Raw genomic sequence first — 27,880 nt, 5'->3', positions numbered from 1 at the left:
CAGAAGCGCGAAGAGGTGACACGGAACTATCTACAAGGAAAAGCCGTGCTGTAATGAGAGAGAAGATCATTTTGTGAAGTAAATCACTTTGAGCTGGTCAAGCTGTTCCAACACGGCCGATTCGCTTGCGATCGGCTTCTGTGCTACCACGACCGCATCGAAACTAGCATTGAACCTTTCGGCGTCCTGGAAGAGTTCTGAAGGAACCTTTCTCCACCTGTCCGAAGTGACAAAGTCATCGACGTAGCTGACGTCCACTCCCAATTCGGTCAGCTTGTCTGCCAGCGTCACCGTCGGGGCGTACGCCAGACTCGCCTCGCCCCTCTTGAAACCCATCCCTACGATGGCCACCTTTGGCTTTGGCCCCTCCCTACCGGTGGATTTTTGACTCTCCGCTGCGATCCTCGCTACCTGGACTGCCTTCTCCACGGGTCGTTGCTGATTTGCGATAGCAGCCGACTTGAGCAGAGGAAGATCGCAGTTCGCAAACAGGTAGAAGGGGTTGACTGGAATGCAGTGTCCTCCGGCACCCAACGATGGAGAGTAGGGCATGAATCCGAATGGCTTTGTAGCGCTAGCCTTGACCACCTCGTGAACGTCCACCCCGTGCTTGGCGCATGCGTCAGCGATCTCGTTGACGTACGCAATGTTGATCAACCTCTGACAGTTTTCGTACAGCTTTGTGAACTCTGCCACCTCCGGCTTGCTCACCGGAACGACCGTGGTGAAAACCCTAGAGTAGAGCTCTGTGATTCGTTCCAGCGAAGCCTCGTTGAGACCAGAAACCACCTTGGGGATGTCCTCGAAAGCGGGGAAGGTTCGTCCAGGATCCACGCGTTCCGGGCTGAAACCGACGTGAACTCCACGCGCGAGAAGAGGCGAAAACAGCTCTCGAGTCATGCCCACCGTAACCGACGACTCGACTACGACGGTCGAACCAGGTCGAGCTACGCGAGAGACCATGTTGAAAGCGGATCGGATGTGCGTCTGATCCACCTGGCTCATATCCGGTGTGAGCAGAGTAGGGACCGAAACGAGGCACAGGTCGAACGACTTTGTTCGATCGTCCGCGTCGAGATCCGAGATAAAAGTGACGTTGGGGTTGGAGCAGTGAGCCTTTCGGAGGTATTGACAGCGATTTTCAGAGACGTCGAAAGCGATGACCTCGTAAGCGGAGGAGAATCGCTCCATCAGATGGGCGCCAACGAATCCGACACCCACGACGAGAACGGTACCGTACGTGCGGGGTTTGTGAGTCTTGAGTGCTTCGACAGTCTTGTCAGTTGTTCCAAAAAATGTGTCGGAGCTTGGCGAGGGGGTAGGAGAGGGCGAGAGACTGTCTTGCGAAGCAGTGAGCGAGGGGCATCGCTGCATAGCGGCAAAGTTCATGTTCTCGAGGCGCTCGGTGTCCAGATCATCTTCATCTTCAGAGACATCGGCGGATCCGGAGCTTGTGGTTTGAGAGGGAGTGGAGTATGCGGTGTTGAGCACAGGTGCCGCAAGTCGGACGATCTCGAGGTCGTTCTCCTTGACGGGTGTTTGGACGATAATCTTGCCAGCGTCCAGAGCGGGCAACGAGGTGCGTCGGGTGTACAAGGACATTGCGAGAAGAGGTATGGATGGGAGTATATAGAGTAGATGGTTTGACGATGGGGAAGAAAGGGTTGCTGACGAGAAGTCTTGCTCCACCTTTATAGAAGAAGAGGATGCCTATCCGCTTCGCTGTAATCATGTAGGAGAAGCCACACTCTGTGGGACAAGCCACACTTCTGTGCAGCGGAATCAGGCTTTGCCTGCCGCGAGGCGATCTGTCGAACTGGGCCAAGGCAAAAGCCCGCTGGCGCATTGCTCGCCATGTGGACCGCCGGAGTGGACCTTGACAGATCAGGAGGGGGTTCGTCCACATGCAGCGATGCTGACTGTGCCATGTTCGCCTCATTGGCGCAAGGATATACTCGGAGTGGGTGAAACATATGTGATACCGTGAGAAAGAGGTTCCACTTCCGGTCCGCGTGCGGCAGCGCTCGTGTGTCTCGGCCAGAGAATCTCCGAAAGACGAGTCTCGAAGCGTGCGAAGGAGGGAGGTCTGCTGAGTACGGATTTCGCCTTGTCAAGGCGGTTGGCGGTCGAGAGGCGGGTAATAGCCGCGAGACATCGCAAGTCGTGGCACTCTAGCGACGCAAGCTGAGCTACGGCGCTATCATCGGAGCCTCATCGCTCACTCTGGCATTGTCGAATCGGATCAGGTCGCCAGCTTCGACGAGACGCATGCACAGACCAATGCTGTAAGCGAAGGAAGCAGAACATGAGCCGAGGTGTCATTCAAGAGAATTGCCAGGTATTCCACCTCACGACTACATGACAAAGTGTTCCGGGCGAACACTTGAGCGACACTCACGGAAATCAATCGATGTTGAGGTAGACATCCGTCGAAATGATTCACCGAAACGATACAGTAATCGGCACGAGGCGTCGCCACGCGCGCTCGTGAGGCGATCACCGCACACGTCTGCATAAGTCTGTAATTCGCGATCTGCGCTCAGCCCGACCAATCTGAGCAAGCCCGCGTCGGCACATGGAGATGATCGAAAACGTGACAGAGAGACCGTCTTTCGCATCGAGACTTGGTTCAGGACATGTGGCACAGCAGCAAAACAAGACAAGACAAATTCGGGATTCTGGGCTGAGCGGTCGCCGTGACGTTGGTTCTCTGCAGCGTGGTGCGAAATTAAGAAGACAAAATTGAGATCCTCGAAATTCGAAACAAACTCCGAAACGAGAAAGAGACGGGGCGAAATGCTCGGCGTTACCTGACGTTCTGGCGCTTACGCAGGAAGCCGGGGAAAAGGAGATCGACGGCGTGCTTAAGCGAACGTTGGAGCTCATCTCGGCTGTTCGCCAAATGCCGCTCACTCTGTGTTCGCCTCGCCAAACCTTGTTCGACAGCTCAATGCAGCCACACCAACACCCTTTCCTTTCCCTCCTCACCATCCTCTCGCTTTTACGCAAGCATGAAGCGCGTCTGCTTCGCTCTCCCTCTCCCAACACCCTGCGGTCTAACAGGGAAGCCAAACGTGCAATGGGGCGAACTTCTCGTGGCCGACGCCACGATGATCCACTTTTCGCCTCATGCATTCTTCCATCGTTGGCGTGGGACAACGAACCTGCTCGTCTTCCACCATCCCCATCTCTTCCATCCAATCACATCCAGCCTTTCTCTCTTCGCTCGTCTAGCAATGTTCGCATTCGCCGTCGTCTGCGTGCGTCGAACCTTCTCGAGATGATTCCAACGAAAAGAATTCGGGACTCATTGCTTTTGGCTTGTCAGCCGGAACCGCGACCCTGAGACCAACATTTTGATGCCTTGACATCAGGTCTTGTGGCAAGGATGTCGAGACCTTCTCCCTCTTCCTGTCCTTCTCAACGGGTGCCTCTTGCTTCATGTCGACCACAACCCTCGCCAGACCCACAGTCGAGTACATCAGCATCGGCATCAATAAGACCTCGACTTGGACCTCCATCCTACTCGTCTCCTGCGCTTCCTTCATCGCAGCCACATAGCAACAACAGGAGACTGCACGCTCTTAATAGGTCCGGACGTTCGTCGAGGCGCGCAGCATCCTACCTCGATACCATCGTAGAAGGCACGTCGTGGACCTTCGACCAGATGGCTGGTTTACGCGATACGCAAGGCCAGCATGCAGCTCAGCAAGCCTCGGAGGCTTCAACTTCCAAGCTCCCGTTCCAACTGTCCCCTGTACCCTCAGATTCCAAGCGCCGTACCATCGCCAGCAGTAGTCTCGCAGCTCTAGCAAACGAGCAGCAAGAAGCGGAAACCTCGACTTCCCAAGCGCACTCAAGCAACCTTTTCCGATTCGCACCCGTACCAGAACGCTTCAGGCGGTACCTCAATCCTCCAAACGTGGATCCCTACACACCATTTCCAACAAGAGATCCGATATCAAAACTCTCTTCGGCGATTTCGAGCAGACGCACTTCCCGAGCCTTTTCCGTAGCTTCGTCGGTCGAAGAGGATGATCTCTTCGATGATGGAAGCTTCGACACGTCTCGCTTCACGCGAGGTGTTTCATCGTACACCTTCTCGAGTTTCCCAAGCCAGCCACCGACCCCTAGCACGCCCATGACCCCGATGACCCCGATGACTCCTGGATTTCATCGATCCAACTCATCAAAGCTCGTGGACCGACGAAAGTCGTCCGTCATGGTACATCCGGACATTGCAGAACAGAGCGAGCAGCAGTCGAGCCACGTCGGGATTCTACAGCTTCAAGCAGATCTCGAGGCTTCCGGTCCCATTCCAGAGGATGCCTCTGCTTCTACGTCTGAACAAGAGTGGATGGAAGAGCTCGTGGACCCACGTCAAGGGTCCTTTGCGACATCGAGCGAAAGCAGCGGGTCGAGCCGATCAAACGAGCTTGATGATTGCGATGTCTCTAGCGTTCAGACGGATGCCATACAGGCCGGGACCCAGCCCGATCTCCTCGCTCAACTGCAGCCAAAAACGGAACAAGAGCAGCAGCGCACTCGGCTAGACGCTCCCCAATCTGCATCAAATCCAGCCCAGGTTTTTGAGCAGGATCCCTCCGCGGATTCCAACGAGGTCCCTTCAACAGCATCAGAAGCAGCTTCAGCCCCATCCCTGTCCATGGACGAGGTCCAACCCGTCAATGAAACGGACAAGGATCGCGATGTCGAGAAGGTGGCCATGCACGCCAGCGACAGCAAGACAGCATTTGACGAATCCCTCTTCCCCGACTACGCACCACTTGTCCAATCACGAGTCGACGCAGGCCGCATCGGTCTCATGATGGCCATCGGGGCACTCAACTTCGGAATGGTCATCCTCTTCCTCTTTCTCGCGCCAATAGGTGCATCTTTGGTGGTCATGGTTGCGCTCAAATCCCGAGACATCCTTTCCGTCCTCTGGCAGAGCTTACTCTTCATCCTCGCAACCATCGCCAGACCGTTCCGCAAGAAGAAGGAAAAGGTGATTCATCCACCTCGCAAGATCGTCAGCCTTGTCCCCGTGTACAAAGAGTCGACCCAGGACGTTCTCGACACGGTCGATTCGATCATCACGGACAATCCTGTACGACCACAGGACTTCAACATCATCGCCATCATGGCCGATGGGTTTGATGTAGAAGACGACGTCATCATCCAAACGACCATCTGCCGAGTCGAAGACCACCCATACTTCTCGTGGAAGATCCGTCAATCCGCCTTTCGACTTCAATTCGGTTTCCGATCCGGTCATCCCATCATGATCGTTCGCAAAGTCAAGAACGCAGGCAAAAAAGACTCGCTCATCTTCGCCTTTGACCTGTTCAACAGCGATAACGAGGCTACGGGACACTGCAATACGGAAGCGAGGGCGTTGGTGTTGGATCACATTCGTAGGTTGTACGATCAGCCGGATCTGGAGTACTTTGACTTTGTGTTTTGCACGGATGCGGATACCAAGATTCTAGCGGGATCGGTGAATGTCTTGGCGGATCGATTGATGGATGAGGGGGAGCAGACGGTGGGAGCGTGCGGGATTGTCGAGGCGGATTTCGAGAAGCCGGGACGTAGCCTTCGAACGTGCGGGTTGTGGTATTTCTGGGATCACTTTCAAGGATTCCAGTACACCTACGGACAGTGGATCCGGCGACGATCCGAGTCCTCCTGGGGTCGGGTCACCTGCATGCCCGGCGCCATCACCATGCTTCGAACCGGTTCCATCCTCGGACAAGCCTCTGCCGAATACCGCAAACACGTCCCCAACGGAAACCTCGTCAACCGTCAGGTCCAATATCAAGGCACCGATCGTCGACTCTGCTGGTCCATCATCTCTCGCTCCAAGAACGTCCGCACCGTGCTCGAAACGCGCGCCGCCTGCTTCACCATCCCACCCCAGTCCCTCTCCCACTACCTCTCACAGCGTCGTCGCTGGGGCTCCAACGCCTACTTCAACGCGTTTGTGACCCTCACCGGTCCCAATCAACACCTCGTCACTCGAATCTGGATGTCGCTCGAACTCACACGCTCCACGCTCGTCTTCTTCAGGATGTACAACTTTGCTCACTTCGTCTACAACCTCGTGACAAAGTTCACCTTGCTCGGGGTTGCGCCACTGTTGGCGATCACGTTGCTGCCGCAGATCTGGTTCATGCTGTTCGTGGTTGTGCCGACCAAGAGGTACAGACCGTTGGTGCATCACCTGCTGTATGGCGCGATTTGCAATCGGTTGTGCAGCATCGTGTTGACTCCAACGGTGTATGCGAATGTGTTGTTGGGATTCGGCGATTTCAGGTGGGGTAAGAGTCATACGGGCGCGAATGCGGCGAACCAGGAGAAGAAGGAGGCCGACGATCAAGCGGATGCCATGGAAAGGGGCGAATCGAGACCCTGTACCCCGCCAAAGGATCAAACAGAGATATGCTGAGCAGGTCCTCAATCCGAACAATGTATTTTTAGCTTTGCAGAGACAGACAATCGTCATTTTCGACTGAAGGCTCTCTTGTGTGCTGGATCTGCTGAATGAAGCCGAGGCTGTCATTCTAAACACTGTTGAACACACGTTGAACACACGATGTCCGGGCTTCAACTGCTGGTGCGGCCAAGTAGATCGCACTATACAGCGCTACGAAGTCGATGTTTGCTCTCATGGACCTTGGTCTTTCAACGGCGCTACAACAGCTACGCCATGCCAAGTCACGAGTCTCGACCTCATGAAGCGACCTGATGGCAACACCATCGATGGAGGCTGCCTCGCACTTGAGACACACGCTGTTCTACATAGGAAGAGAATGATAGTTCTAAGATCGCGCGAACAGAGTACAAATAGATGCATGCGTGCGAGTGGGATATATAGGTTTTCTCGTGAACGAAAAGTTCTGGAATGGAACGCTCCTCGTCAACGAGTCGAGTGGGCTACAACAGCGCATTGCAGAAGAAGGCAGCTGGAGCATTTGCGTATGAAGGCTAAAAGCAGGTTGAGAGTGCTCCTAAGAGATCTACAACATCACGAGACTGTGCGGAATCTTGAAGGAGGAAAGTCTCGGGGAGTGTTTAGAGGCCGAGAGCCTTGAGGCAGCCGTTGATCTCATCGAGGATATCACCCTCGTAGCGCTTGCGGAGACCGAGGTCCTTGAGGCATTCGTTGACTTCATCGAGGATGTCGCCGTCGTATCGCTTCTTGAGGCCAAGGTCCTTCTCGGCAGCGCTAAGCTCATCGAGGATGTCGCCGTCGTATCGCTTCTTGAGGCCAAGGTCCTTCTCGGCTGCGTCAAGCTCGTCGATGATGTCGCCAGTGTAACGCTTCTTCAATCCGAGATCCATGAGAGCCGCGTCAACCTCGTCGATCACATCACCCTTAAAGCGCTTCTTGAGACCGAGGTCCTTAAGAGCAGCGTCAACCTCGTCAATCACATCGCCGTCGAAGCGTTTCTTCAGGTGCAGGTCCTTGAGTGCGGCATTGACCTCGTCGATGACGTCGCCGTCGTAGCGAGCGACGAGCTTGGAGGAGCTCGGTGTGGGAGCGGCAAAGGTGGTGGAGGTGGTAGCGACAACGGCGGCCACAACGGCGAGCGATTGGAAGAGCTTCATTGTGTGCGCGCGTTAGAGAAAGGTGCGATGAAAAGTGGTGTGTGTAGGGTAAGGATGGTATGGGTGGAAGGGGTGATTTGAGTTGCTGATGACGAATCAGACCGAAACGGGGGGAAACGATCTGGTCTTTATACTTTGTGTCGATGTATCGAGAGGAAGGGTGTGATCTATGTGGTGTCTCGCCTTCCTCGAAGAGCAGCTTCATGCAACGGATGGATGTTTCAGCCAGAGACAGCCCCCACGGCGAGCATCGATCCAATCACACGACGAGGATCCCTAACCTTCGCCCGGCGACAATAGCTACCCTCTCGACGATGTTGTTGTCCTGGTGTAGCATCCAACTCAAGGAATAAGCGAAGATAAGGAATGCATTGGGTTCTCAAAACAAGCTGACACCCGTCGGTGTCCGAACTCTCCATCGTCCAGCGTATCATTTCTGTGGACGGGCTCCCTCGTCGATGACTGGGGGGCCCACCCTGATAGGCAACCCCCCGACGGACATGCGAGCCAAGAGTCTTCTGACGCATTCTCGTTGCTTTCTCATCCTCATCAACCTCTCGCTGAACTCTATTTGATACACCGATAGGCATGACGCTTGCTGTGTACACACCATCCCATGACGATCGTTCCTCCCAAGCGAAATGCGAGTGTGTGTGTACAAGTTTGGCCATAGACAAGCCCAAGATAAGCAAATGCACTAGCGAGCATAGATAGGCGCTAGGAGGGGGCGGACCCTAACTGACGGGCTTTGCCAAGCCTTTCCTCTCTCTCTCTCCGGTTCGGGTAAGTAGCCGCCCGCAGCAGCAAAACACAGACTAATGCATAGTCTCCTCAATGACGTTGATGCAGGAATCCTCCAAAAGAAGCAACTCTGCGAGGAACACAGCTGGTGGCGCTTTTCTTCTGCATCACCCACATGTTGTGAGTGGCTTGCCTCCCTTTTTTGCTCTCTTGCAGGAAGACGGTCGTGATTCCTGCAAAATGCTCGACGTAGAATCTAAAGAACAGAAGAACACATCGAGGAATGGAAACCACCTGTATTCGTTCTGCGCCTCTCTCTATCCGCCCTGCATGTGTTGCATTAGACAGAACACGAGGACAGAGGAGAAGAAACCTCACATGTCGGTCCGAGGAATGCAGTGCGCGGCGGAGATTCGAGTTCTCGGAGGGAGAAACTCGGGCGTAGGGCGGAGGGCGGCGGGCGGCGGGCTGGATGGTGTGGTCTGCGTGTACCCACCTTCCACACACAAGATGATATGTCCGTATCGAAGGGTTAGGGGGATGCGACTGATCACCTGCTTTCCGAGAAGTTTCGAGAAATGCCATGCACTGTTTCTCCCGCGTGTTGATGCTGCTTGTTGCGGCTGCGCCTGCGGCTGCAGACGTCTTGGCAGTCGCCGGCACGGTCTGCATCTTGTCACGTCAATCACAGCGGTTCATGCATCTCACAATCTCTTCGATCCCGCACGCTTCCACTACATGCTCTCTCCCTCTATCTCTATCACTCTTGCGCGCGCTCGTTTGCTTCCGTTGTCGATCAGAACCGACGTTGATCTTGATGATCTCACTTCATTCTCGCTTCCTCGTCACCGCTATCTCCGCCAATGAAGAGCCAGAAAAACACCGATATCACGACGATCATGCCGCCGTGCATAAGCGAGGCATGTCACACACGTCACACAGAGCATCGGGTAAAATTATAGTTCATCTTTGCCTGCGCGCGATCAACACAATTCCGGCGTATCTCTCGCTTCTCTCTCTCGCTTTTTTCGTTTCGCTGTTCAATTCCGAAGGGATCGCCCCGATCTGTCCGTGCTCCAAAGCCCTCGACCCGCAGGATTTCCGGCCTCTTCGGTCGAACAAGCCGGAAATTGGACGATCGTCATCTTGCGTCAGTTAGTCCCAACTTTAGCCTGTCAAGTTCTGCAAATTGTGATCTGATCTGGTGGTGTTTAGCGGACGCTTATCTCCACACTTTTAGTGGGGCGCTAACGAGATGCTTCGTCGAGATCGCGAGTAGTGCGGAGAGATAAGGATGCCAGGGGGATACGACTCATTGGTTGGGTTTCTACGACACTCGCGGGGGTGACCACTCGACCGGAAGGAGCGGTAAGACAAAGGGAAACTAGTCTTGACCGGGGTGGTCCAAGGGTTGAACGGATCGGAAGCAAGGTGAAACAAGGCAGCCACTGTGGTACCGCCACGCAGAGCGCACTTTCCAAAAGCGTCTCCCGTCCTCGGTCATCCTCAGCATCACGATGTTGTTCTTTGGGTTTGTCACGCTTGCTCACAGCCTGTCTTGCTCGTCATACATCATCGTCGAACCACCCACATATCGAGTCGAAAGATAACAAGGTGTACACACTCGTTCATTACATCACCGAGACACAACGTACGGTGGTCACATACCCTGCACATGCTCCCCATGAATCCTTTGCTTCAGGAAACACGGGTCGGGGGAAAAGGGTCTGCGACTTTTCCTTCCGTCGGCATCGCTCTTTGCTTCTCCGAGATTGCCGGGCGAGATGTCCGAAGTTCGATGTTGCCTAGAAGGGGATGTCCTCTGGAACCGAATCTGTATCGAGTGAGGAATGTCAATCGGCCGATCAAAACAAGGGTATTCCCTCGCTTCTTCGGCATTCTGGATCAAAGAGGGTGGGTTTGTCAGCTGACATTTCCCCCCGTTCGGATGTCGATCAAGACTTTGATCCCGAGAAGCCAAAAAAAAAAAACCCCCATTCAGGTTGATCTCTCCGAAAGCATTCATATCGGAATGTTGAGAGTGTCGATGCAGTCTTGTCACGGAGTCCGAGCACCCTGCTGCGCAGGCTCGTGCGAGTCGTCCGAAGGAAGCTCAATTATGTTAGCTGGAATGCCGAAACTGTTGACTCACTTTTCCAATGCAACCATGTCTTGTGACCACTTACCGACAACGTGTGACCGTCGTTTCGGGCTGCAAGCGCTCAACTAAATGCACTACACATCATGTCATGAGTGACTTCGAGGCATATCACACATAAGCTGAGTCGGAACACGCGGATTCGGAAAGAACGACATTGACATGAACTGGAAGGAAAAAGACAAGACAAAAGGGGGTGATTATGTTCGGAACACGGCCAAAGGACGATGTTGAGAGTCATGGTGATGAAGTGGACAGGCCCGATGATGCTGAGGTTGATCACGTTGCTGATGTTGTTCTTGCCGCTGATGATACTTGACAGGACTTGGTACGCGGCTCAAAGCCATGAGATTCGAGTTGAGCTTGGAGATGCCACTGATGGACGATACGAGACTAATCCCTGTTGCAGACGACGGGCGAGACGTTGGGACCCGAGCTTCAACGATCGATTTGGACGACAAGCTTTGCTGAGCAAGTGTTGGTACGAATGAGAGCGGATGCGAAAGATCGCCAAAGTGACGAGTTTGAAAGTTGGCCCAGGGTACATCTTGACAGAAATGCTATCGAAGATGGAGACGATGATGCAACCTAGTCGTGGCGCGAGAGCAAGACTCTTGTCTTCAGTGGTCTTCAATGGACCGCGTTATCCACTAGCTGGCACTCAGCTGCGTGAGCTCGACGCTTCACTAGCTTCGTATCGCTCCTGTCGTTCTCGGTCTCGAGCGGCCTTCCTTGCCGTTTCTCGAGCGCGACGCACGGCGACTCTGTCTGAACGCTCCTGGCCAGTCTCGAATCTCCGTTCGCGCAACAGCCAACGGCGTCTGCCACCCAGGATGCTCATACACTGCTTCCGAATCGTTTGCGGGACCGCTTTATCGGGTCGCTCATCATTATACCAGTCGATCGCCTCGTTGAGGTCCCCCTTGATTTCACGGATGCTGTCTCGATCTCCCGCATAGCCTTCGTACTGGACTTGGGCGATCCACAGCCACGCCTCGTCGGGAAAGTCATGGTCGGAGCCGAGGAGGTCGTACCATTCGTCGATCGTCACCGCGCGACCGCGGACCGAAGAAAGATATTCGCAAGCCCAGGACGACAGCATCACCGGTGATTCATGCCCTCGAAGCAGCCTCAGCAAAGTCTGTTGATTTGAGAGGTAGGCAAGAAGGTACGAATACTCGCCTGGCACAGGCGCGGAGCCTTCTTGCTCTGGCTCTGCTGTCTCGGGAGCGGTCGGCTGTTCGGGCTTGAGGCCATCACTGGTTGACGCGGAAGTTCCCTCGCTCTTGACCGTGGCATCTCGCGCCAGCGCATGAGTCTCTGCGCCCTGGGGAGGATCGCGTGGCACAGCATTCACTTGGGCATCGTGCTTCTGCTCACTGCACTCGTTGCGTGGGTCGGCCTCAACCGGCGCAGCGTGCATCGATTCTTTGTTGTCGATGCAAGGCTCGGCCTTGACCCGTGCGTCGTGCTTCACATGGCTGCTTTCGATGGACGACATTGAAAGCGACACAGATGATATCTGTTCTTGGTCGCAGTCAGGGGGCCGCCCGAGTCGCGCCGACACAGACGACGCCTGGTGATGGACCCCAGAAAGGTAGCGATGGTGGGGGTGCAGGATCACTGACAGGAGCGAGAGGTGCGATGCCGACTCAAAACCGTGTGATTTGTCGAAGTATCAAGCAAAGAAGGCCTTTGATGGAAAAGGGGCGGGTCAACGAGAGTAACGAGGGAAAGCGTGGTGGTGAGGAGGAAAGTCCCCCACCGAACGTGAGCTCCCCCGCTACTTGACTCTTCGAGATTGGTGAGCTTCAGAGCGAGGCGTCGGCGGTCTGCTACAAGGCGAGGAAAGCGAATCGTCAGTGTGACTGTGCGGCGATAGAAGCCGACTCAGCCAGAAGGTCGACAGACGCACGACAGACTTCCAGGCGCGATGCGTGTGGCAGAAAGAGCGAGGGAAAGCTGAGTCGTTCCTCGGGTCCTTTGCCACGTCTCTGTCGGCCCATCCGCAGCAGTCACATTAGCCATCCGCCACGGCCACCTTTGCGCTGCTGACTACAATTCTGAATCCTCTTTCGCGCACAGTCCAGACATTCGCAGATTTTCATGTGTATTCCTTTCAACGTTGAATATTTTGGACAAGTGCCGACATGGCTTTGCTTAGGGAGAGAAACGAGACGTATGCGAAGATAAAATGCTTGGAAAAAAATTCGTTCAAAGCTTGCCGGCCTCGATGCCTCGTGCCTGCAGCTTCTGCTTGAGGAGCTTGGCGACCTCGTCAATGTACTCCATGGTGGTGACGTAGTGCTCGCGCTTCATGCCCTTGCCGTGGTAGATGAGCGCCAGATCCTTGGTCATCTTGCCGGCGTTGATGGCGTCGAGACACGCCTCCTCGAGCGAGGTGGCAAAGTAGACCAGGTCGTCGTTCTTGTCGAGCTTGCCGCGGAAGGCGAGACCGCGCGTCCAGGCGTAGATGGATGCCACCGAGTTGGTCGACGTCTCGTTGCCCTTCTGGTGCTCACGGTAGTGGCGCGTGACGGTGCCGTGCGCCGCCTCGGCCTCCATGATGTCGCCGTCCGGGGTGATCAGCTCACTGGTCATCATGCCGAGCGAACCGAACCCTTGCGCGGTGATGTCCGAGATGACGTCGCCGTCGTAGTTCTTGAGAGCCATGAGGTAGCCGCCGTCGCTCTTGATCATCTGGGCAACCATGTCGTCGATAAGACGGTGCTCGTACCAGAGACCCTTGGCCTCAAAGTCCTTCTTGTAGACCGTCTCGTAGAGATTCTGGAAGATGTCCTTGAATCGGCCGTCGTACGCCTTGAGGATGGTGTTCTTGGTCGACATGTAGAGCGGGATGTTCTTCTCGAGCGCCATCTTGAACGACGAGTGGGCGAAACCGGTGATGGACTCGGTGGTGTTGTACATGGCGAGACCGGATCCACCGCCGTCGGGGTAGTTGAACACCTCCCACTTCTGGCCCTCGGATCCGTCGTTGGGGGTGAACTGCATGGTGAACTTGCCCGCCTTGTCGACGGCAAAGTTCTGGCAGCGGTACTGGTCACCGAACGCGTGACGGCCGATGACGATGGGCTTGGTCCAACCGGGAATCGGGCGGGGGAGGTCGTCGAGCACGATGGGCGCACGGAACACGGTACCGCCGAGGATGTTTCGGATGGTACCGTTGGGCGAGAGCCACATCTTCTTGAGGCCGAACTCCTTGACACGAGCCTCGTCGGGAGTGATGGTGGCGCACTTGACACCGACCTTGTACTTCTTGATGGCCTCGGCGGCTTCGACGGTGACCTTGTCGTCGGTGGCATCTCGGTGCTCCATGCCGAGATCGTAGTACTTGAGCTCGATGTCCAAGAAGGGCAGGATGAGGTCCTCTCGGATCTTGTGCCAGATGATACGCGTCATCTCGTCACCGTCGAGCTCGACGACGGGGTTGGCGACCTTGATCTTGGCTGGTGGCGCCGAACCGCGCGGACGTACGATCGACATGGCGACGTAGAGACGTGCAGCGCCAATATGGAGGAGGTGGAGGAGAAGATCGAGATGTCAAGGAGTGGTCAGTAAGGTGTGGATAAGGAAGGAGGTGCAATGCGGGGAAGGGCAAGGATCAGGAACAAGAACGGCAATATCGACTCGTTCGAGCAGAGATGCGCGACCGGTCAAAATGGCACAGAAGAGCGCACCTGAGCCGTCACTTCCGGCGCGAACAAGATGCCGGAAGAAATTCGCGGATTAGGAAATTTGGATGAATTTACACCCTCGACCGTCTCTGTCTCTGCCATTGGAACCGGCCAAATCACGAGAACTTGGTGACAAAGCCCGGATCAAAACAGAACAGAGGCGGACGAACGGCAAAGCATTTATTTTCGTCCCTTTTCTTCGCAATTCCCGCTCGAGCCAGGCAGCAGGCGCGGAAGAGGCACCAAATGCTGTGTTGTGCGAGCCAACAAAAATAGAGCTCGGCGCGGGGGACAGACGAAGGTCGTGCTTGCACCGTGAGACCCTCGCCGGCTGGGGGGCCTTTGCGCATGCACAGCAGCAGCCTTGCAGACGAGCGCATGTGAGGCTGGCTGGCTGAATGGCTGACTGTTGGCTGCTGACGGATCAGACGGAATGCGGTCGAGCCATCACGCCGACTAGCCGATGGCGGAACGATGCCTTTCGTGTGGCCTGACTGCGCTTCCGTTGAGCAGCGAGGCTGGGAATGAGGAGACGTTTCGGATCGGGAGCGGTCGAGGAGAGTCGAACTGAAAGCAAACTTACCGGCAGCAGTCATCGCGGTAGTAAAGAGGCGGGTGTTGACGCCGAAGGAGAGCGAGTGAGAGGTGCTGTTGGAGGTGCTGGTGCTGGTGCGTGCAGAGGCCAGAAGCGATGCGTTCTGGAAGGCGGTGCGGGTGTTGGTGCTGCGAGCAACTCGAGACGAGAGGGACGAGTAGGAGCGGGCAGAGGAGGCAAAGGCTAGGGCGGAAGCGTTGGCGCTGAGACGAGCCGTAGACATCTACTCGCGGGAGACGACGACGATGAAGGCAATACGAGAAAGAGAATGAGGATGGTGTCGGAACGGAAAGGAGGAGAAGAGGCGATGATGAAGGCGAGGGGCAAAGCGAAACAGCAGCGATGGGGAAGGGGAAGGAATCGGCGAATGGAGCGGGCGGCAGTTCGGAGGAATATGGAATGGAGCAAGACAGAGAGGCAGGCAGCAGGGGGCGAGATCGGATCAAGCAGAGAACGAAGCGAGAATGTGGGGGTCAATAGGGCGACGCGGATTGGCCGGTTGGTGTGTCCGGCCAGGACCAAGCGGAGGAGAGGACCAGGAGCAAGAAGAACAACCAAGGTCACCGACCAGCCAAGACGGTGAGGGCGGATGGAGGTTTTTTTCGGTCGAGGTTTTCGCGAAGGGGAAAATAGTTTAGGGCGCCAACGCGGAAAGAGCCGCCGAACCAAGAAGGGTCAATCCAACCCATCAATCAAATCAGATTTGATCGACGAGCAAAGCAGGTCAGCCGAGCAGCGCGCATGGCGGACGGAGGTCGCGGGCGTATCCCAAAAGCAAGAAGAAAATTGCCGTCGAAAAACGTGGGCGGGCGTCCACGCAGAAGGCAAGAGCCGCACGCGTTCCGCGGGCCGAGAGAGCAAATGCGAGGTAGAAGAGGCGAAGTGGGCGAAGTTGTTAGACCGGATCGGGATGCCAGTTTTTTAGGTCGAAAAACCCAGGTCCGGACAAGAAGAAATCGAGATCGAGACGATGAGGTGCTCAAAGCCGCATCAAGTATCAGTCCAAGAGGATCGTTCGTCGTCGGATGAAGTTAGCAGCGTGTCAGGCAGCAGTGTCGTATGGTATTGTAGGAGGTGGCAGGGTGTTGAGTGGAGTGAAGTTGGGGACGTCGTTATGGGTTTGCAGGTGACGAACAAGAGGCGCGGTTGTTGTTTCAGTCAATCGAAATGAATCGATAACGAGTCGAGGCCGCAGGTGGGACGAAGACGAGTGGTGTTGGTGTCGAAAGAAGTAAGAATTAGTGAAGGAGAAGAGGTAGACAAGAACGTGGATCAGTATGCGTTCTTGGACAAGCGCATCGACTTGACTATGTAGCTATGTCATCAGCTTCTCCTGCCTATAGATTGACGTAGTGTCCCCGCAATCGACCCAATTAGTGTGGCCAGGAGTCGTGCTGCGATGCTTCTGATTGCCGCGACGGCGCAACCAGAAGGCGGTGATGACTGAGCGCCGGGCGGACATGCTGAAGTCGCTGTGCATTCGGATACGTACGGTTGAGGAAAGTCAAAGTCAACTACACGATAAGTTGGTGCTGATCGTCGCTGCTTGAGGTGCTGTATGTTTCGGAACCCTCGGTGAACGCTGATTAGAGGACGTTAACAGGGCAAAGAAAGACGTTGATGTCAAGGTATGGAGGTGATGGACATAAACGTTAACGATGGCGACGATGATGGCAACCGATGATGTCGAACAATTGCCGTGAACGTGAAATGTGGAGATTTCTCACTTCCTGGCTTTCTTCTCAACCGGCGAAGCTCAAACAAAGCTTGTCGAGCCCTGTCGTTGGTGCATGAAGCAAATCTGATTTTGATTGACTCGACAAGCAATCTCGACGCTGCCTTTTGCTGGCTGCTCTGTGCTGATTTGCGCAAATCAACTTCTTATCGCTGCACACCTGCAGGACGCCAGGAAGATCTGATTTTCAATTCTGATTCTGCATTTGATCTCTCGGTCAGCGAAACGGACATTTGAGCGGCAAAACTAACAGAACGAAGCCGTTAAAATTCACAGGATAAACGGCTAAGAAGCTCTCACGCGGCCGAGTGATTCACATAGGCGGGTTGGCGGTGACGCGCACAGTCGCCATTTTGGCGTTGTGTGCGGAGAAAGTGTGCGTCTGCGTCTCTGGCTCTTTGGCGCTTACACTCTTGGACCCTCTTGAACAAGACTCACTCTCGTGCTGTCACTCGTCTGCTCTATCTCGTCTCCCACCTCCTCGGCATCGCATCCGACACCTCTCGCTTTCGTCGCCATCATCGATCCGTGTAGCACGATCAACCTTCAAGTGTCACGCCGCCGAGATGAACGTCAAGCCGCACAAACAGTCCATGTCCGAGCTCAAGCTGCGCAGACTCACAGAGCACAACCAACGCTTGAAAGAGGACCTCGATCGACCTCGCATCCGTGTATCCGAGGCCAGTCAAAGGTGAGTATCCCAAAGGCACGGGCCATTGCATCGCAGTCAGGTGCATTTGCAGGATCAGTTTCTCACATCGCGAACAGCTGTGCGATTCAATTGCCCTCTCATCGGTCGAAAGGGAGCTTCTGCTGACTCCTCGTGCTTCTCTTGTTCCGATGTCTCGCTAACATAGCCTCATCAACTACTGCAAGAGCACGCGCGACTACCTCGTACCATCCGTGTGGGGCCCCGTCAGCAAGGGCGAGGACCCGTACGCACCCGCCAGCGGAGGATGCAACTGTGTTGCCATGTAGATTGGCACCTAAAGGACGCCTTCCGCGCCCTGGTCTGCATCCCACAGTCTCCTCTTTTCTAGAAGTCGCGCTTTTCCCTGCAAGCCGAAGCACGCTTCCTATATCCCAGTCGCATAGACTGTCATTCTCCTTCTTTTCCCAATGGTCGCGCATCATCTCATTCTGTCACGCTCTGCATGTCTTTCGCATCCGGCAATCTTAGCCATTCTTAATCGTTTTCGCTGTGAAGTTGGTGCTGTGATGTGATCCATGAGTGAGTCTGAATATGCTGATATGATGCAGTCGTGACAGGCTCGGGAGAAGCCGATGGAAAATCCTCGACGCTCATTCAGCCGAAGTGATCTGTGATCACGAGCAAGAGATTTTTTTTCCATCTTGCTTCTCCTCCACCATCGTCTTGGTCATCATCGTCACATCGGATCTTCTGCAATCATTTGCACCCCTTGCCGCTCTGTCAGAACGCAAACCACTCTGGAGCGTGCTTCCGCCGTTCCGGTCAATTCAGCATCTATGGCACGACCTCCAACATGACGATTGCAGACTCGTTCTGGTCCTTCGCTCGGCTGTCCGAACCTTGGACTTCGGCTGCGCCACCGCCGAAGCCACGAAGAAGGACCGCCGTCTATACGCAACAGCACATCGAGACCATCGGCGGTGGTAGCACAGATGTCCACAGAATCTATCCTTCAGATATTGTGCGCGGACATCCCCGCCTGCCTGTGGAGCTCATAGTCCATATCGTGCTTGTAGCCGCGCAAGATAATGTCGCAAGCAGTCGCGATACACGGTCGCAGCAGCTGCTAGAGCTGGCGAGGGTCAGTAGAACCTGTCACCGTGCCATCTTCTCGATGCACCTTCTTCCCGACGTGCACCTTTACGGTTTGCAGCAGATTCGCTCCTTCGCCCTTTCGCTCGACGACGATCGCATAGGTATCCGAGCTCTGGCCCGAAGCCGTGTACGTAATCTCACCGTACGTGCACGAAGCCTCATCTCTCTGGAGCACGGCTACGGTCCAGCGCTGTTCGACGCCTCTCAAGCTCAAACGCACTTCGAAAAGGACTTGGTCCCTTTCATCCGGATCATCCTGTCGCACTGCCATGGCCTGCAGACGCTTCACCTCGAAGGTGTGCCGCGCGGACTGCAAAGCCGCTTTGCGCAGACTTCGGCCAAGCTTGGAGGATACAGCTGTCTGATGGGACATTATGGCGCAGATCTCGACCGCGGCTTTTGGCTCGCGCAAAGATGGAACGAGTTGGAGGATTTGCAGCTACACGGACCCCGCTTCCGATTCACGACCAACACGGCAGCGACACTTGCTCACCTCCCGAAGCTCAAGAGACTAGGCTTGGTCGTACCGGTCATCGTACCCACCCTCTCATCGTCCGAGGCAAATGGCGAAGGTGCTGGGATAGAGCTCGACTTGTCGGGAAGTGTCAACCCGCTTCAACTTTTGATCGATCGATGCTCGAATCTCGAATTGCTGCTGCTTGTCGGGCATGCTGAGAAAGATTACGTCGGCTACATCGAAAGATACCGATATTCGCTTCGCAGACTACGACGACCTCGAAGGTCAGAAAAGATTGCTACAGAGACGCGCTTACGACTCGTCACCTCCCTTCGCCGGTACAACACGGCGGATGAGCACGACACCGTTTCGCCTAAAGGGAGGGTGCACCCGTGCGAGGTAAGCTCATGGATGATGGGTCGAGCTCAGCGTGGGCTGCATTGGTTCGAGGATGAGGAGCAGCACCGGTCATTGGACCACATAGTCGAATCGTTCGAGCTAGCCGACCATCCCTCGAGCGTGTCGACCTCTGTGCCGACAGCTACGACATCCGCACTCATGAGCAGGACCGGCAGCATCACACCCGCGTCGGTCACGGCGGCTTCCCGAAACGCAAGAACGACAGACGATGCTCTCCGGGCAGTCGACTTGCTTTTGGATGCCGACGAGGACGACGAAGGAAGCTCGGACGAATCTTGATCGTCTCTCCATTGCCCCGACTGCTAACGACATGTAGAGATAGACGCCGACAGGCCATCAGCGAGTCACTTGATGATATCTGATGCGACACCTGCCACCGAGTGTGAGTGAAGAGTCTGATCGTATGAATCAACACAAGCCATCGGATCTTCCTCAAAGCACTTGGGGCTGCAAATCGCGGTGTCGGAGATGGCCGAGACAGCCAGCGCACGTCCCCGCACGGTTATCGTTTTCGACCCTGTTCTTATCGAACCTGTCGCTGATGTCGCGGACGCAAAATTGACGTTCCGGTGAGCATCAATTCCCAGTGTCTCTCGTTCCCAGCTCGTGCGTTCCAGCTAGGACTGTGTATCGAACGTGTGAGTGACTCGTCGACGATGGTGTGGGAAGAGAGGGAGTGAGTGAGTGGCGGTCATATCTTGCTGTGTTTTGTCGGGCCCGTGTGGATTGCTCAACCGGGAAATCCGAATACCCGATGGTGGTTGCTTGGCGTCCAACACCCTTTTTTTTTCCTGAATTGAGGTAGTGAAGGAGAGAGCAACACCAACCGCTTCCTTCCACCTTGCTTCTTTCCTTTCCCTTTCAACCACATCAGTAGCCCTCCCTTCCTCGATCACATCCAGGACAACAAGCGACGATGAGCAAAGTAGACCTAGACGCGCTGCCTCCGCAGTTCAAGCAGGCGGTGGAAGCGATTCGTGCCGTCGTACCTGCCGAACTGGCCTCCCCGAAGTGGGGTATCATCTGGTACGTCGGCCCCTTGGACACCTCCCTCTCACCTTTTTTGTTTCTCATCGCTGACCTTGCCTTTTTCTCCTTGTTTTTGCTTTATGATAGCGGATCCGGGTTGTCCGGACTAGCCTCGACGCTGACCTCCGTAGTGCACGTGCCCTACACCTCGATCCCGGGTTTCGCGGAATCCACCGTCGCCGGTCACACCTCTTCGCTCGCCTTCGGCTTCCTCTCGTCGATCCCCGTTGTCGCGTGTCTCGGTCGTTTCCACACGTACGAAGGTCACTCCGCCTCCACCTGCGTCTTCCCCACGCGCGTTCTGGCGCTCCTCGGCATCCGTGCTCTCATCGTTACCAACGCTGCTGGCGGTCTCAACCCTTCCTTTTCTGTTGGAACGATCATGGCGATTCACGATCATCTTTCCCTTCCGACTCTTACATCTATGAACCCGTTGATTGGTGCGAACTTGGACGCATTCGGACCTAGATTCCCACCTCTCTCAAACGCATACTCTTTGGATCTCCGGTTGGCGCTCTACCGAGCAGCTCAGAAACTCAACCTCCTCCCCTCCCTAGCTTCCGGAACGTACGCGTATGTTCTAGGTCCATCGTACGAATCCCGCGCAGACGCCAACTTCCTCCGCTCCGTCGGCGCCGACGCAGTCGGCATGTCCACCGTCCCCGAAGTCATCGCCGCCACCCACGCAGGCATCAAAGTCCTCGCCATCTCCCTCATCACCAACAACGTCGTCCTCCACGACTACTTTGACTTCCAAAAAGCCATCGAGCAAGAACAAAACGGTGGCGAAAAAGTCGAAGAAACCATCCAAAAATTGATCGCAAAGGACACCCAAGGTGCAGCAAATCACGAAGAGGTTCTCGAAGCAGGAAAAGCCAGAGCCGAGGATATGAGCAGATTGGTTGCCGAAATCGTCCGTTCCACAGATGTATAGATGTTAAGAAGAAAGTATGCGATTCAGTGGGTCAATTTTCCAATGCTTTTGTTCTCATGAGAGACGGACTAGCGTGCGTGCAAGTGTGCGTTGTTCACACCTCAAACCACTACGCCCCACACAGCAACGCTATACAAGAACGTGACGATTTGCTTCAAACCCATGCACGAAAACTCTGCATCAGAATCTGGTATACAGCCACTCTTCGCCCAAACTCCGAGATGCCCTGTTTCAAGACCTCGCTCCCGTGGGTACGCTCTGCAACGGTGTGCTGGTCGTCGTTGTAGCCGGAGCTGCCGCTGACCCCACCGGCGCTGTCGTCGCTGATGCTGCTGGCTGAGGTGCTGATGCTGTCGCCGTCGCTGACGGAACCGCAGTCGCTGACCCCGCTCTTTCTGCCGATCCCGCCGCTGAAGCACCCGCCAGCGCTGGCGCCGCTGCAGCTGGCGCCACCCTCCTGAAAAACGCAGCCGCACCCGGCGTAGCAATCCCCCCTGCAGCCTCGACCTTCTCCAACCTCTCGATCTGCTGATCCCGCACCTTATCCTGCCACTTCTGCAACTTGCTCGTCTCGTGCACGGGGAAGCCGAAGATACGCGGTCGGTACCTCTCCACCTTTGCCGCAGCAGCCGCCGTCGAATTAGCTGGAGCGGAATTCGACCCGGGACCACCACCGGCCGCAGAAGCTGCTGCCGCCGAGGACGAACCACCGGCTCCAGGTAAAGAGCCGTTGCCCGCCGCACCACCACCGCCGGGGATAGACATGATCGAGTCGTCGACATCCGCCTGATCCGCATGCGAGCGCGCATCGGATCGGTGTTGCGAGCTCGAGCCGAGCAGGAACGGCGATTGCGAGGTTGGCGACTTGGACGGCAGCACATTAGGATAGACCATAAACAACATGTGCGGGAACGTGCTTCCGAAAAATGCGCCGTCGATGGTACCGTGTCGACTGCTCTTGGGCGAGTAAATATCTTCGCATCGTGGACAAAACAGCTTGACTGCTTTCTGGAAAGGATTGTCGCTGAGACCGACGGGGAGCAGAGGTTGTTGGTAGCAGAGGACACGGGGACATCTTCCGAAATCGGCACGCTTGTACTTTTCGAGCATCTTTGCCAAGCCGCGTGTGGTGATGATGTAGCGTGCGTGTACGAGACCGTAGAGCAATTTTGCTTGCGCTTCTACCGAGTCGCGGATCGAGTCGGAGAGATCGTCTTCCAACGAGTCGGTGATGAGATCGAGCGCCTGTGGATAGTGCTGCACTTCTGCGTTGAGGCCGGTGAGGTTGAAGCGGTCGAGGATGTAGTCTTCGTCGACTTCGCAAAAGTACTCGTTGCCCTTGGTGGAGAGGAACCAGGTGACCCACGAGTTGGCAGCATAGTCGCTGCTGGCTTCGGTGAGGTCGTCCATCATCTTGGGAGGTGGTTACGCGAGGCTATGTTAGTGATGCTGCAGGGTGCGAAGCCTGAAGGAAGGGTATCGATGCTGATTGTTGAATGCTAAAGCCAGAGCTGAGTCGGCTGGACGTCGATCTGAGTGCACAAGCGGGACGGCCGATGCAAGAGTCCCAAGGCAGGTATGGCAGCGTGGCAGCGTGGCAGAGGCTGGCTGAATTGCTGTGCTGGTGCGCGATGCTCTGACTAGTCGCAGAGGCTGGGCTCGATGGAAATACAAGGAGATGCGGACGCCCAGTTCGGAAGCGATCCGACCTGAATGTCTCTGTTGGACGGTGCAAAAACCAGTCACCTCGGCGTGAAGAAATGCGGTATCGGAGCACGGAGTGAAAGAGTGACGCGATTCGGATGACGCCGTGCTAATGGGACCGATGCGAATAGTGAGATGAGAGGGGAAAGGGGATGGTAGATACGGAGAAGACAACCCCGCTCTGTGCGACAAAAGTGTACCGCAAATTCAAATGGCGAGCTTCAAGTCAACGGCAGCTGAGAGAAGTGAGCTGAGAGCGTTGGAACAGCAGAACCATTGTCCGGGTCCGGCTGGCTGTCGCTTGCGAAAATCCGAAAAGGCGAGAAAAGGAAGAACCAAAAAAGGTAGCAGCACACTGCGATGGACGGACTTGCCGATTCGTGTGTGATCAGACCAACGCGCTTCTGAAAAAGGTCACAGAAGCTGCTGTACAAGAGATCGATCGGGGCAATCAACAGGATCTCGATTCGAGACTTGTCGCAGCATCGTGTCCAGGAACCGTCAAATTCGCCGGTGAGCCCACTCAACGAAAACACTGCTACTGCGCAGATCTGCCGTTGCTTGTTTCGAGACGGAACCATCCGAGACTGCCTTGGCCCGCTGCAGCCCTGTATCGGTTTAATCCCTTTTCTCAGTGTACAGCGCAGGGGGCGTCGTGACCCGATGTCTCCGCTAAACGCGAGAAGACGCGATAGATGATCTGCCATGCATGCTCGTCCTCTGCTTCGAACGAGTTTCCTTAGACGAGGCGGCTTCCATTTCAATCAGATCTCAATCGCCACGCCTGCCTCCTGTGGCTCTCTGATAGCGATGACGAGCATGCTCTCAGCGTTAATGCAAGGGTGCACCACAGAGACCGAAGCGCTACAAGTACCTTCGAGCTGTACTACACAGTAAAGGCTTTGTTGTTCGATGGATGCGCTTCTTTTTGAATCCTTTCTCGGATAGCCTTTACGTGTCGGCATCGATAAAATCCAGTTCTGGTGTTACTTTACTGCACGAGCTGCTTTGGACGACAGCTTGCGAGATTCTCTCAGCACACAGGCAGCTACGACGCTGGTTGATCGGGCAAGCGGTCACCACGATCTTCAGCATCTCGACCGGATAGAAACGGTATGTCTACAGAAGCTCGCTCGCAATGTGCATAGCAACAACATACAAGCGATGTTAGAGTTTCGTGTGGGCGAGAAGAAATGAGAGACGACTTGTTGGGAATTTGTATTCAAGCAGTCGTGGCCGAACAAACTCCGAGCATACTGATTCTGGCAAGCTGGGTCGACTGGATTGTATTCGACGCAACCTCGGTGAAATTTGACCGACGGCGGATTGATTGATCCCAATTTCTGGCGTGCAGGTCCGTCCACCATAAATGATCCTATCGATGCGAATTTCCAGCCAGAAACAGACCCTGGACGAGCCAAAGACGCGCCTGCAGCTCAGTCTACGGCTCGTGCTTCCTTTTTTCTTTTTCTTTTTCTTGCTGTTCAATTTTTTGGATTTCTTCGCTTTGAGGCTGGCTCTCTCCAAATCCAGAATTCAAGAGTGTGTGCGCGCGCACTGTCTCTGTGTCGGTGTGGCTCTGTTGTCGCTGTTGCTCGAGCGTTGCGCTGAAATCTCACCAACTTCTTCCTCCGTCCAGCTTTGTCTTCTTCGTCCTCTCTACACCCTCTCCTACACCTACATCGTCGTCGTCGTCACCGTCACCACCGTAGTCGACGTCATCATCATGGTCGCTGCTCGTTCCGCCTTCGCCTCTCTGGCCCGCGTCCAGGTCGCCAGCCGATCTGGTCTCCGATCCGTCTCCACCACCGCAGCGGCCAAGCAGCCCTCGCGATTGCTCGAAAAGGCCACCTCCTCCTCCTCGTCCTCCTCGCCCGTCGCAAGCTCGTCTCGCCTCACCACCAACCCTGCCGCACTCACCGCCTTCATCCCTTCCTCCACCCGCAACGCCTCCACCGACGGAAAGCCCCAGGAAATCACCGTCCGTGATGCGTTGAACTCGGCCATGGAGGAGGAGATGCTCCGCGACGACAAGGTCTTCATCCTCGGTGAGGAGGTGGCTCGCTACAATGGTGCTTACAAGATCACACGTGGCTTGCTCGACAAGTTCGGCGAGAAGCGCGTCATCGACACGCCCATCACCGAGTCCGGTTTCGCCGGTCTCGCCGTTGGTGCTGCCTTGTCCGGTCTGCGTCCCATCTGCGAGTTCATGACGTTCAACTTTGCCATGCAGGCCATCGATCAGATCATCAACTCCGGTGCAAAGACCTACTACATGTCCGGCGGTAACGTCCCCTGTCCCGTCGTCTTCCGTGGTCCCAACGGTGCCGCTGCCGGTGTCGGCGCGCAGCACTCGCAGGACTACGCCGCGTGGTACGGTCAGATCCCCGGTCTCAAGACCATCTCTCCCTGGTCCGCCGAAGACTGCCGTGGTCTGCTCAAATCGGCCATCCGCGACCCTAACGCCGTCGTGTTCCTTGAAAACGAGATCCTCTACGGTCAGTCGTTCCCCATCTCGCAGGAGGCGCTCTCGGACGACTTCACCATCCCCATCGGCAAGGCCAAGATCGAACGTGCCGGTAAGGACATCACCATCGTATCGCACTCGATCGGTATGAACTACGCCATGGAGGCCGCCGAGATCCTCAAGAAGGAGGAGGGCGTCGAGGCCGAGGTGATCAACCTGCGCACCATCGCTCCCATGGACGTCGACACCATCATCGACTCGGTCAAGAAGACCAACCGCATCGTCACTGTCGAGAGCGGCTTCCCTCAGTTCTCGGTAGGCGCCGAGATCGCAGCTACCGTCAACGACTTTGCCTTTGACCACCTGGATGCACCCGTCGAGCGTGTCACGGGTGCTGCTGTGCCTACGCCGTACGCTCAGAACCTCGAGAAGCTCTCGTTCCCGGACACGGCGATCGTCGTTCGTGCTGCCAAGCGTGCTCTGTACAAGTAAGCAGCAGGGTGCTGACGGGAACGGCGGTTGCGAACTGATAGAGGTGGAGCCTGTTTCGTTCCAGGCGAATCTCGATGATCGAGCTCAAGAGAAAAGGATGCTATCTTCCTCGAGACGAGCTTGTTCGCTTCGTCGCTTGCTTTTCTCGCTGGTGTATCAGAGTTGTTGTAAATTCATTTTCGGTTCTATCGTTATGCAAGCTTTGTGGCTGAAGTGATGTGTATTGAGATTGGCGTACTGCATCGTCTTCAGGCGTAGTGTTGATGTCTGTGGGGGGATTGCGATGCGGGTCCTTCCGTGTCCGTGTCGGGTGCTGAATCGGTCATGAGCGGAAGCGGCAGATCAGGAAGAGCTCGAGGGATGAGTATGAATCGGGTGATCGTGGGGAGTCTTGACCCGATATGCGTGATCATTTTGGACCGCTTTTTTGCGCCATCTTTTTTGAGAAATGTGGAATTCATCTTCAAGGACGGGAGAGCTGCCCTGACACTGATCCGCACCTACACACGCTCCTAAGTTGCTCACACATCGAGAGAATACAAATCCAACGCAAGGAACGCACTCTGCAAGACGTCAGCAAAGCGATTCCGGCAAAAGGCTAAGCATCAGGTTCTGCCAATGCCCACAGTGGTGAGATCGAATCGGGCAGCCCGATGCACACGGCTCGAAGCGGATAAATACATGTGGCAGGCGGAACCAACATTCAGCGTGGACACGTGTAGAGGGGCTGCTGGCATGTGGTATCTCTTGATCTCTTACCAAACAGCGTCCCTTCTCGTGCAGTTGTATTTCCGCTGCATAGCTTCCCGTATTCCTGCTGCAAGCTTAGTCATAGCAGTTCATTCAGCAGGAGGATTGAAAGGGCAATGATCGGACTGGGATCCTCTCATGTCGCTCGAAGGCTGTATCGACAGTGATGCCGGTGGAACAGCAACGGGCACGCTATCGGGAAGAAGAAGACGAGCACGAGCGTCACCGCCTCGCCTGTCCATCGGCTCACGAAGAGAGAAGACTTCCAAACAGGACCAATCTGCCTGCAGCTCAGCATATGCCTGCCTAGATGAAAAGGTGCACAAATCTAGCCGGCGGGTGACTTATCTCGCCGAGCGCCATTCCAACTTGTCTGCGCAATCCACGCGCATCACGGGCAAGCTATGGGAAGAACTGCTCGATTTTTTTTTCCCGGTCCATCGCAACACGGCAGCTCCCACTCTTGAAGCTCCGACAAAATCTTTACCCGTCCCGTGGCGTGGCGGTTACTCGCTATCAGCCACCTTTCTTCCTGAAACACACTTGAGCGCCCACGACGGGTTTGACAGTTTTGCAAATGTCGAAAATTACCTGCATGGCATGCGATGCGGGTCCGCTCATCGGTCTCCTTACGTCCTCTGCCGAGAGTCCTGCTCTAGCTTTTCCATGCCCGCCCTTCACCGTCGCGTGGCCCCTTCCCCTCCTATCCCACCCGTTCTGCAGGAACGATCGGACCGTCACGTTTGATACTCGAGCCCACGCGCGCTCCCCGGCCTCCTCCTCACCGCGAACAAGTCACATCGTGGATTAAGGAAACGTTATTGTGGTGCCGAGGCGCTGTCACCCTACGAGCATGCACCACTCGCTTAAATTCGTAAGTCAATCAATCGACTGAAGAAAATGTTTTATAGCTTCGACTGATTAAGCACTTTCGGTTCTTCTGTCCTTCTTTGCAGAAACGAGAGGCAATGCTTGAGTTCCTCTCCACGATTATGGTCTTCAGAGGGAAAAAAGTGACGTTCTTGTATTGCCTTCGTGATGGCGAAAAGGGACAGATTTCTGACAAGCTCGGGAAAAAAAAACACAACACACAAAGAACCCACGTATTTTTTGACACACCGCCGGCCGGTGACGTGCATATCTGTAAAGGCGTCTTCGGAAAAAGTCGACAGGCTCCGAGACCGCCCACAAAGGGGGGGACAGCACAGCACTCTCTGGCCATGATTGTGGTACCTGGATTCGCGAACACCGAGATCCCCTTCGTCCACATGGTGCTGTACCTTGG

The 27,880-nt window shown here is 55.3% G+C and overlaps 12 protein-coding genes across 12 annotated transcripts in view; 5 read left to right on the top strand and 7 right to left on the bottom strand.

Moving 5' to 3' along the window:
• Positions 1 to 66: 66 nt before the first annotated feature.
• On the bottom strand, positions 67 to 1,602 carry PHSY_001885 (hypothetical protein; the record flags this gene model as incomplete). Its single annotated transcript, XM_012332511.1, has 1 exon — positions 67 to 1,602. The coding sequence occupies one exon, from the start codon at positions 1,600 to 1,602 to the stop codon at positions 67 to 69; it is 1,536 nt and encodes a 511-aa protein (XP_012187901.1).
• Positions 1,603 to 3,667: 2,065 nt separating this feature from the next.
• PHSY_001884 (glycosyltransferase) lies at positions 3,668 to 6,448 on the top strand (the record flags this gene model as incomplete). The annotated part of the gene is made up of 1 exon (XM_012332510.1): positions 3,668 to 6,448. One exon carries the CDS (start codon positions 3,668 to 3,670, stop codon positions 6,446 to 6,448), a length of 2,781 nt encoding a protein of 926 aa, XP_012187900.1.
• Positions 6,449 to 7,074: 626 nt separating this feature from the next.
• Positions 7,075 to 7,611, bottom strand: PHSY_001883 (hypothetical protein; the record flags this gene model as incomplete). Its single annotated transcript, XM_012332509.1, has 1 exon — positions 7,075 to 7,611. The coding sequence occupies one exon, from the start codon at positions 7,609 to 7,611 to the stop codon at positions 7,075 to 7,077; it is 537 nt and encodes a 178-aa protein (XP_012187899.1).
• An 831-nt stretch (positions 7,612 to 8,442) lies between these two features.
• PHSY_001882 (squalene synthase) lies at positions 8,443 to 9,024 on the bottom strand (the record flags this gene model as incomplete). The annotated part of the gene is made up of 2 exons (XM_012332508.1): positions 8,443 to 8,608; positions 8,849 to 9,024. The coding sequence occupies 2 exons, from the start codon at positions 9,022 to 9,024 to the stop codon at positions 8,443 to 8,445; spliced, it is 342 nt and encodes a 113-aa protein (XP_012187898.1).
• A 2,147-nt stretch (positions 9,025 to 11,171) lies between these two features.
• Positions 11,172 to 12,011, bottom strand: PHSY_001881 (hypothetical protein; the record flags this gene model as incomplete). The annotated part of the gene is made up of 1 exon (XM_012332507.1): positions 11,172 to 12,011. One exon carries the CDS (start codon positions 12,009 to 12,011, stop codon positions 11,172 to 11,174), a length of 840 nt encoding a protein of 279 aa, XP_012187897.1.
• Positions 12,012 to 12,724: 713 nt separating this feature from the next.
• On the bottom strand, positions 12,725 to 14,014 carry PHSY_001880 (hypothetical protein; the record flags this gene model as incomplete). Its single annotated transcript, XM_012332506.1, has 1 exon — positions 12,725 to 14,014. The coding sequence occupies one exon, from the start codon at positions 14,012 to 14,014 to the stop codon at positions 12,725 to 12,727; it is 1,290 nt and encodes a 429-aa protein (XP_012187896.1).
• A 307-nt stretch (positions 14,015 to 14,321) lies between these two features.
• On the bottom strand, positions 14,322 to 15,023 carry PHSY_001879 (hypothetical protein; the record flags this gene model as incomplete). The annotated part of the gene is made up of 1 exon (XM_012332505.1): positions 14,322 to 15,023. The coding sequence occupies one exon, from the start codon at positions 15,021 to 15,023 to the stop codon at positions 14,322 to 14,324; it is 702 nt and encodes a 233-aa protein (XP_012187895.1).
• Positions 15,024 to 17,101: 2,078 nt separating this feature from the next.
• Positions 17,102 to 19,498, top strand: PHSY_001878 (G-protein gamma subunit; the record flags this gene model as incomplete). Its single annotated transcript, XM_012332504.1, has 2 exons — positions 17,102 to 17,226; positions 18,019 to 19,498. 2 exons carry the CDS (start codon positions 17,102 to 17,104, stop codon positions 19,496 to 19,498), a joined length of 1,605 nt encoding a protein of 534 aa, XP_012187894.1.
• Positions 19,499 to 20,135: 637 nt separating this feature from the next.
• On the top strand, positions 20,136 to 21,182 carry PHSY_001877 (hypothetical protein; the record flags this gene model as incomplete). Its single annotated transcript, XM_012332503.1, has 1 exon — positions 20,136 to 21,182. One exon carries the CDS (start codon positions 20,136 to 20,138, stop codon positions 21,180 to 21,182), a length of 1,047 nt encoding a protein of 348 aa, XP_012187893.1.
• A 154-nt stretch (positions 21,183 to 21,336) lies between these two features.
• On the bottom strand, positions 21,337 to 22,595 carry PHSY_001876 (casein kinase II beta subunit; the record flags this gene model as incomplete). The annotated part of the gene is made up of 2 exons (XM_012332502.1): positions 21,337 to 21,639; positions 21,723 to 22,595. The coding sequence occupies 2 exons, from the start codon at positions 22,593 to 22,595 to the stop codon at positions 21,337 to 21,339; spliced, it is 1,176 nt and encodes a 391-aa protein (XP_012187892.1).
• Positions 22,596 to 22,738: 143 nt separating this feature from the next.
• Positions 22,739 to 25,845, top strand: PHSY_001875 (hypothetical protein; the record flags this gene model as incomplete). Its single annotated transcript, XM_012332501.1, has 3 exons — positions 22,739 to 22,758; positions 23,906 to 23,999; positions 24,526 to 25,845. 3 exons carry the CDS (start codon positions 22,739 to 22,741, stop codon positions 25,843 to 25,845), a joined length of 1,434 nt encoding a protein of 477 aa, XP_012187891.1.
• An 888-nt stretch (positions 25,846 to 26,733) lies between these two features.
• Positions 26,734 to 27,880, top strand: part of PHSY_001874 (hypothetical protein) — a gene marked incomplete at both ends in the record, with an annotated part of 2,985 nt that continues 1,838 nt past the window's right edge. Inside the window, one exon of the mRNA XM_012332500.1 lies at positions 26,734 to 26,913. Coding sequence (XP_012187890.1) covers positions 26,734 to 26,913 — 180 coding nt within the window. The remainder of the gene's footprint in view (positions 26,914 to 27,880) is intronic.

This window comes from Pseudozyma hubeiensis (assembly GCF_000403515.1).
Source record: "Pseudozyma hubeiensis SY62 DNA, scaffold: PHS20, whole genome shotgun sequence".
Lineage (NCBI taxonomy): Eukaryota > Fungi > Basidiomycota > Ustilaginomycetes > Ustilaginales > Ustilaginaceae > Pseudozyma > Pseudozyma hubeiensis.
This window is presented reverse-complemented; position numbering and strand designations above follow the sequence as displayed.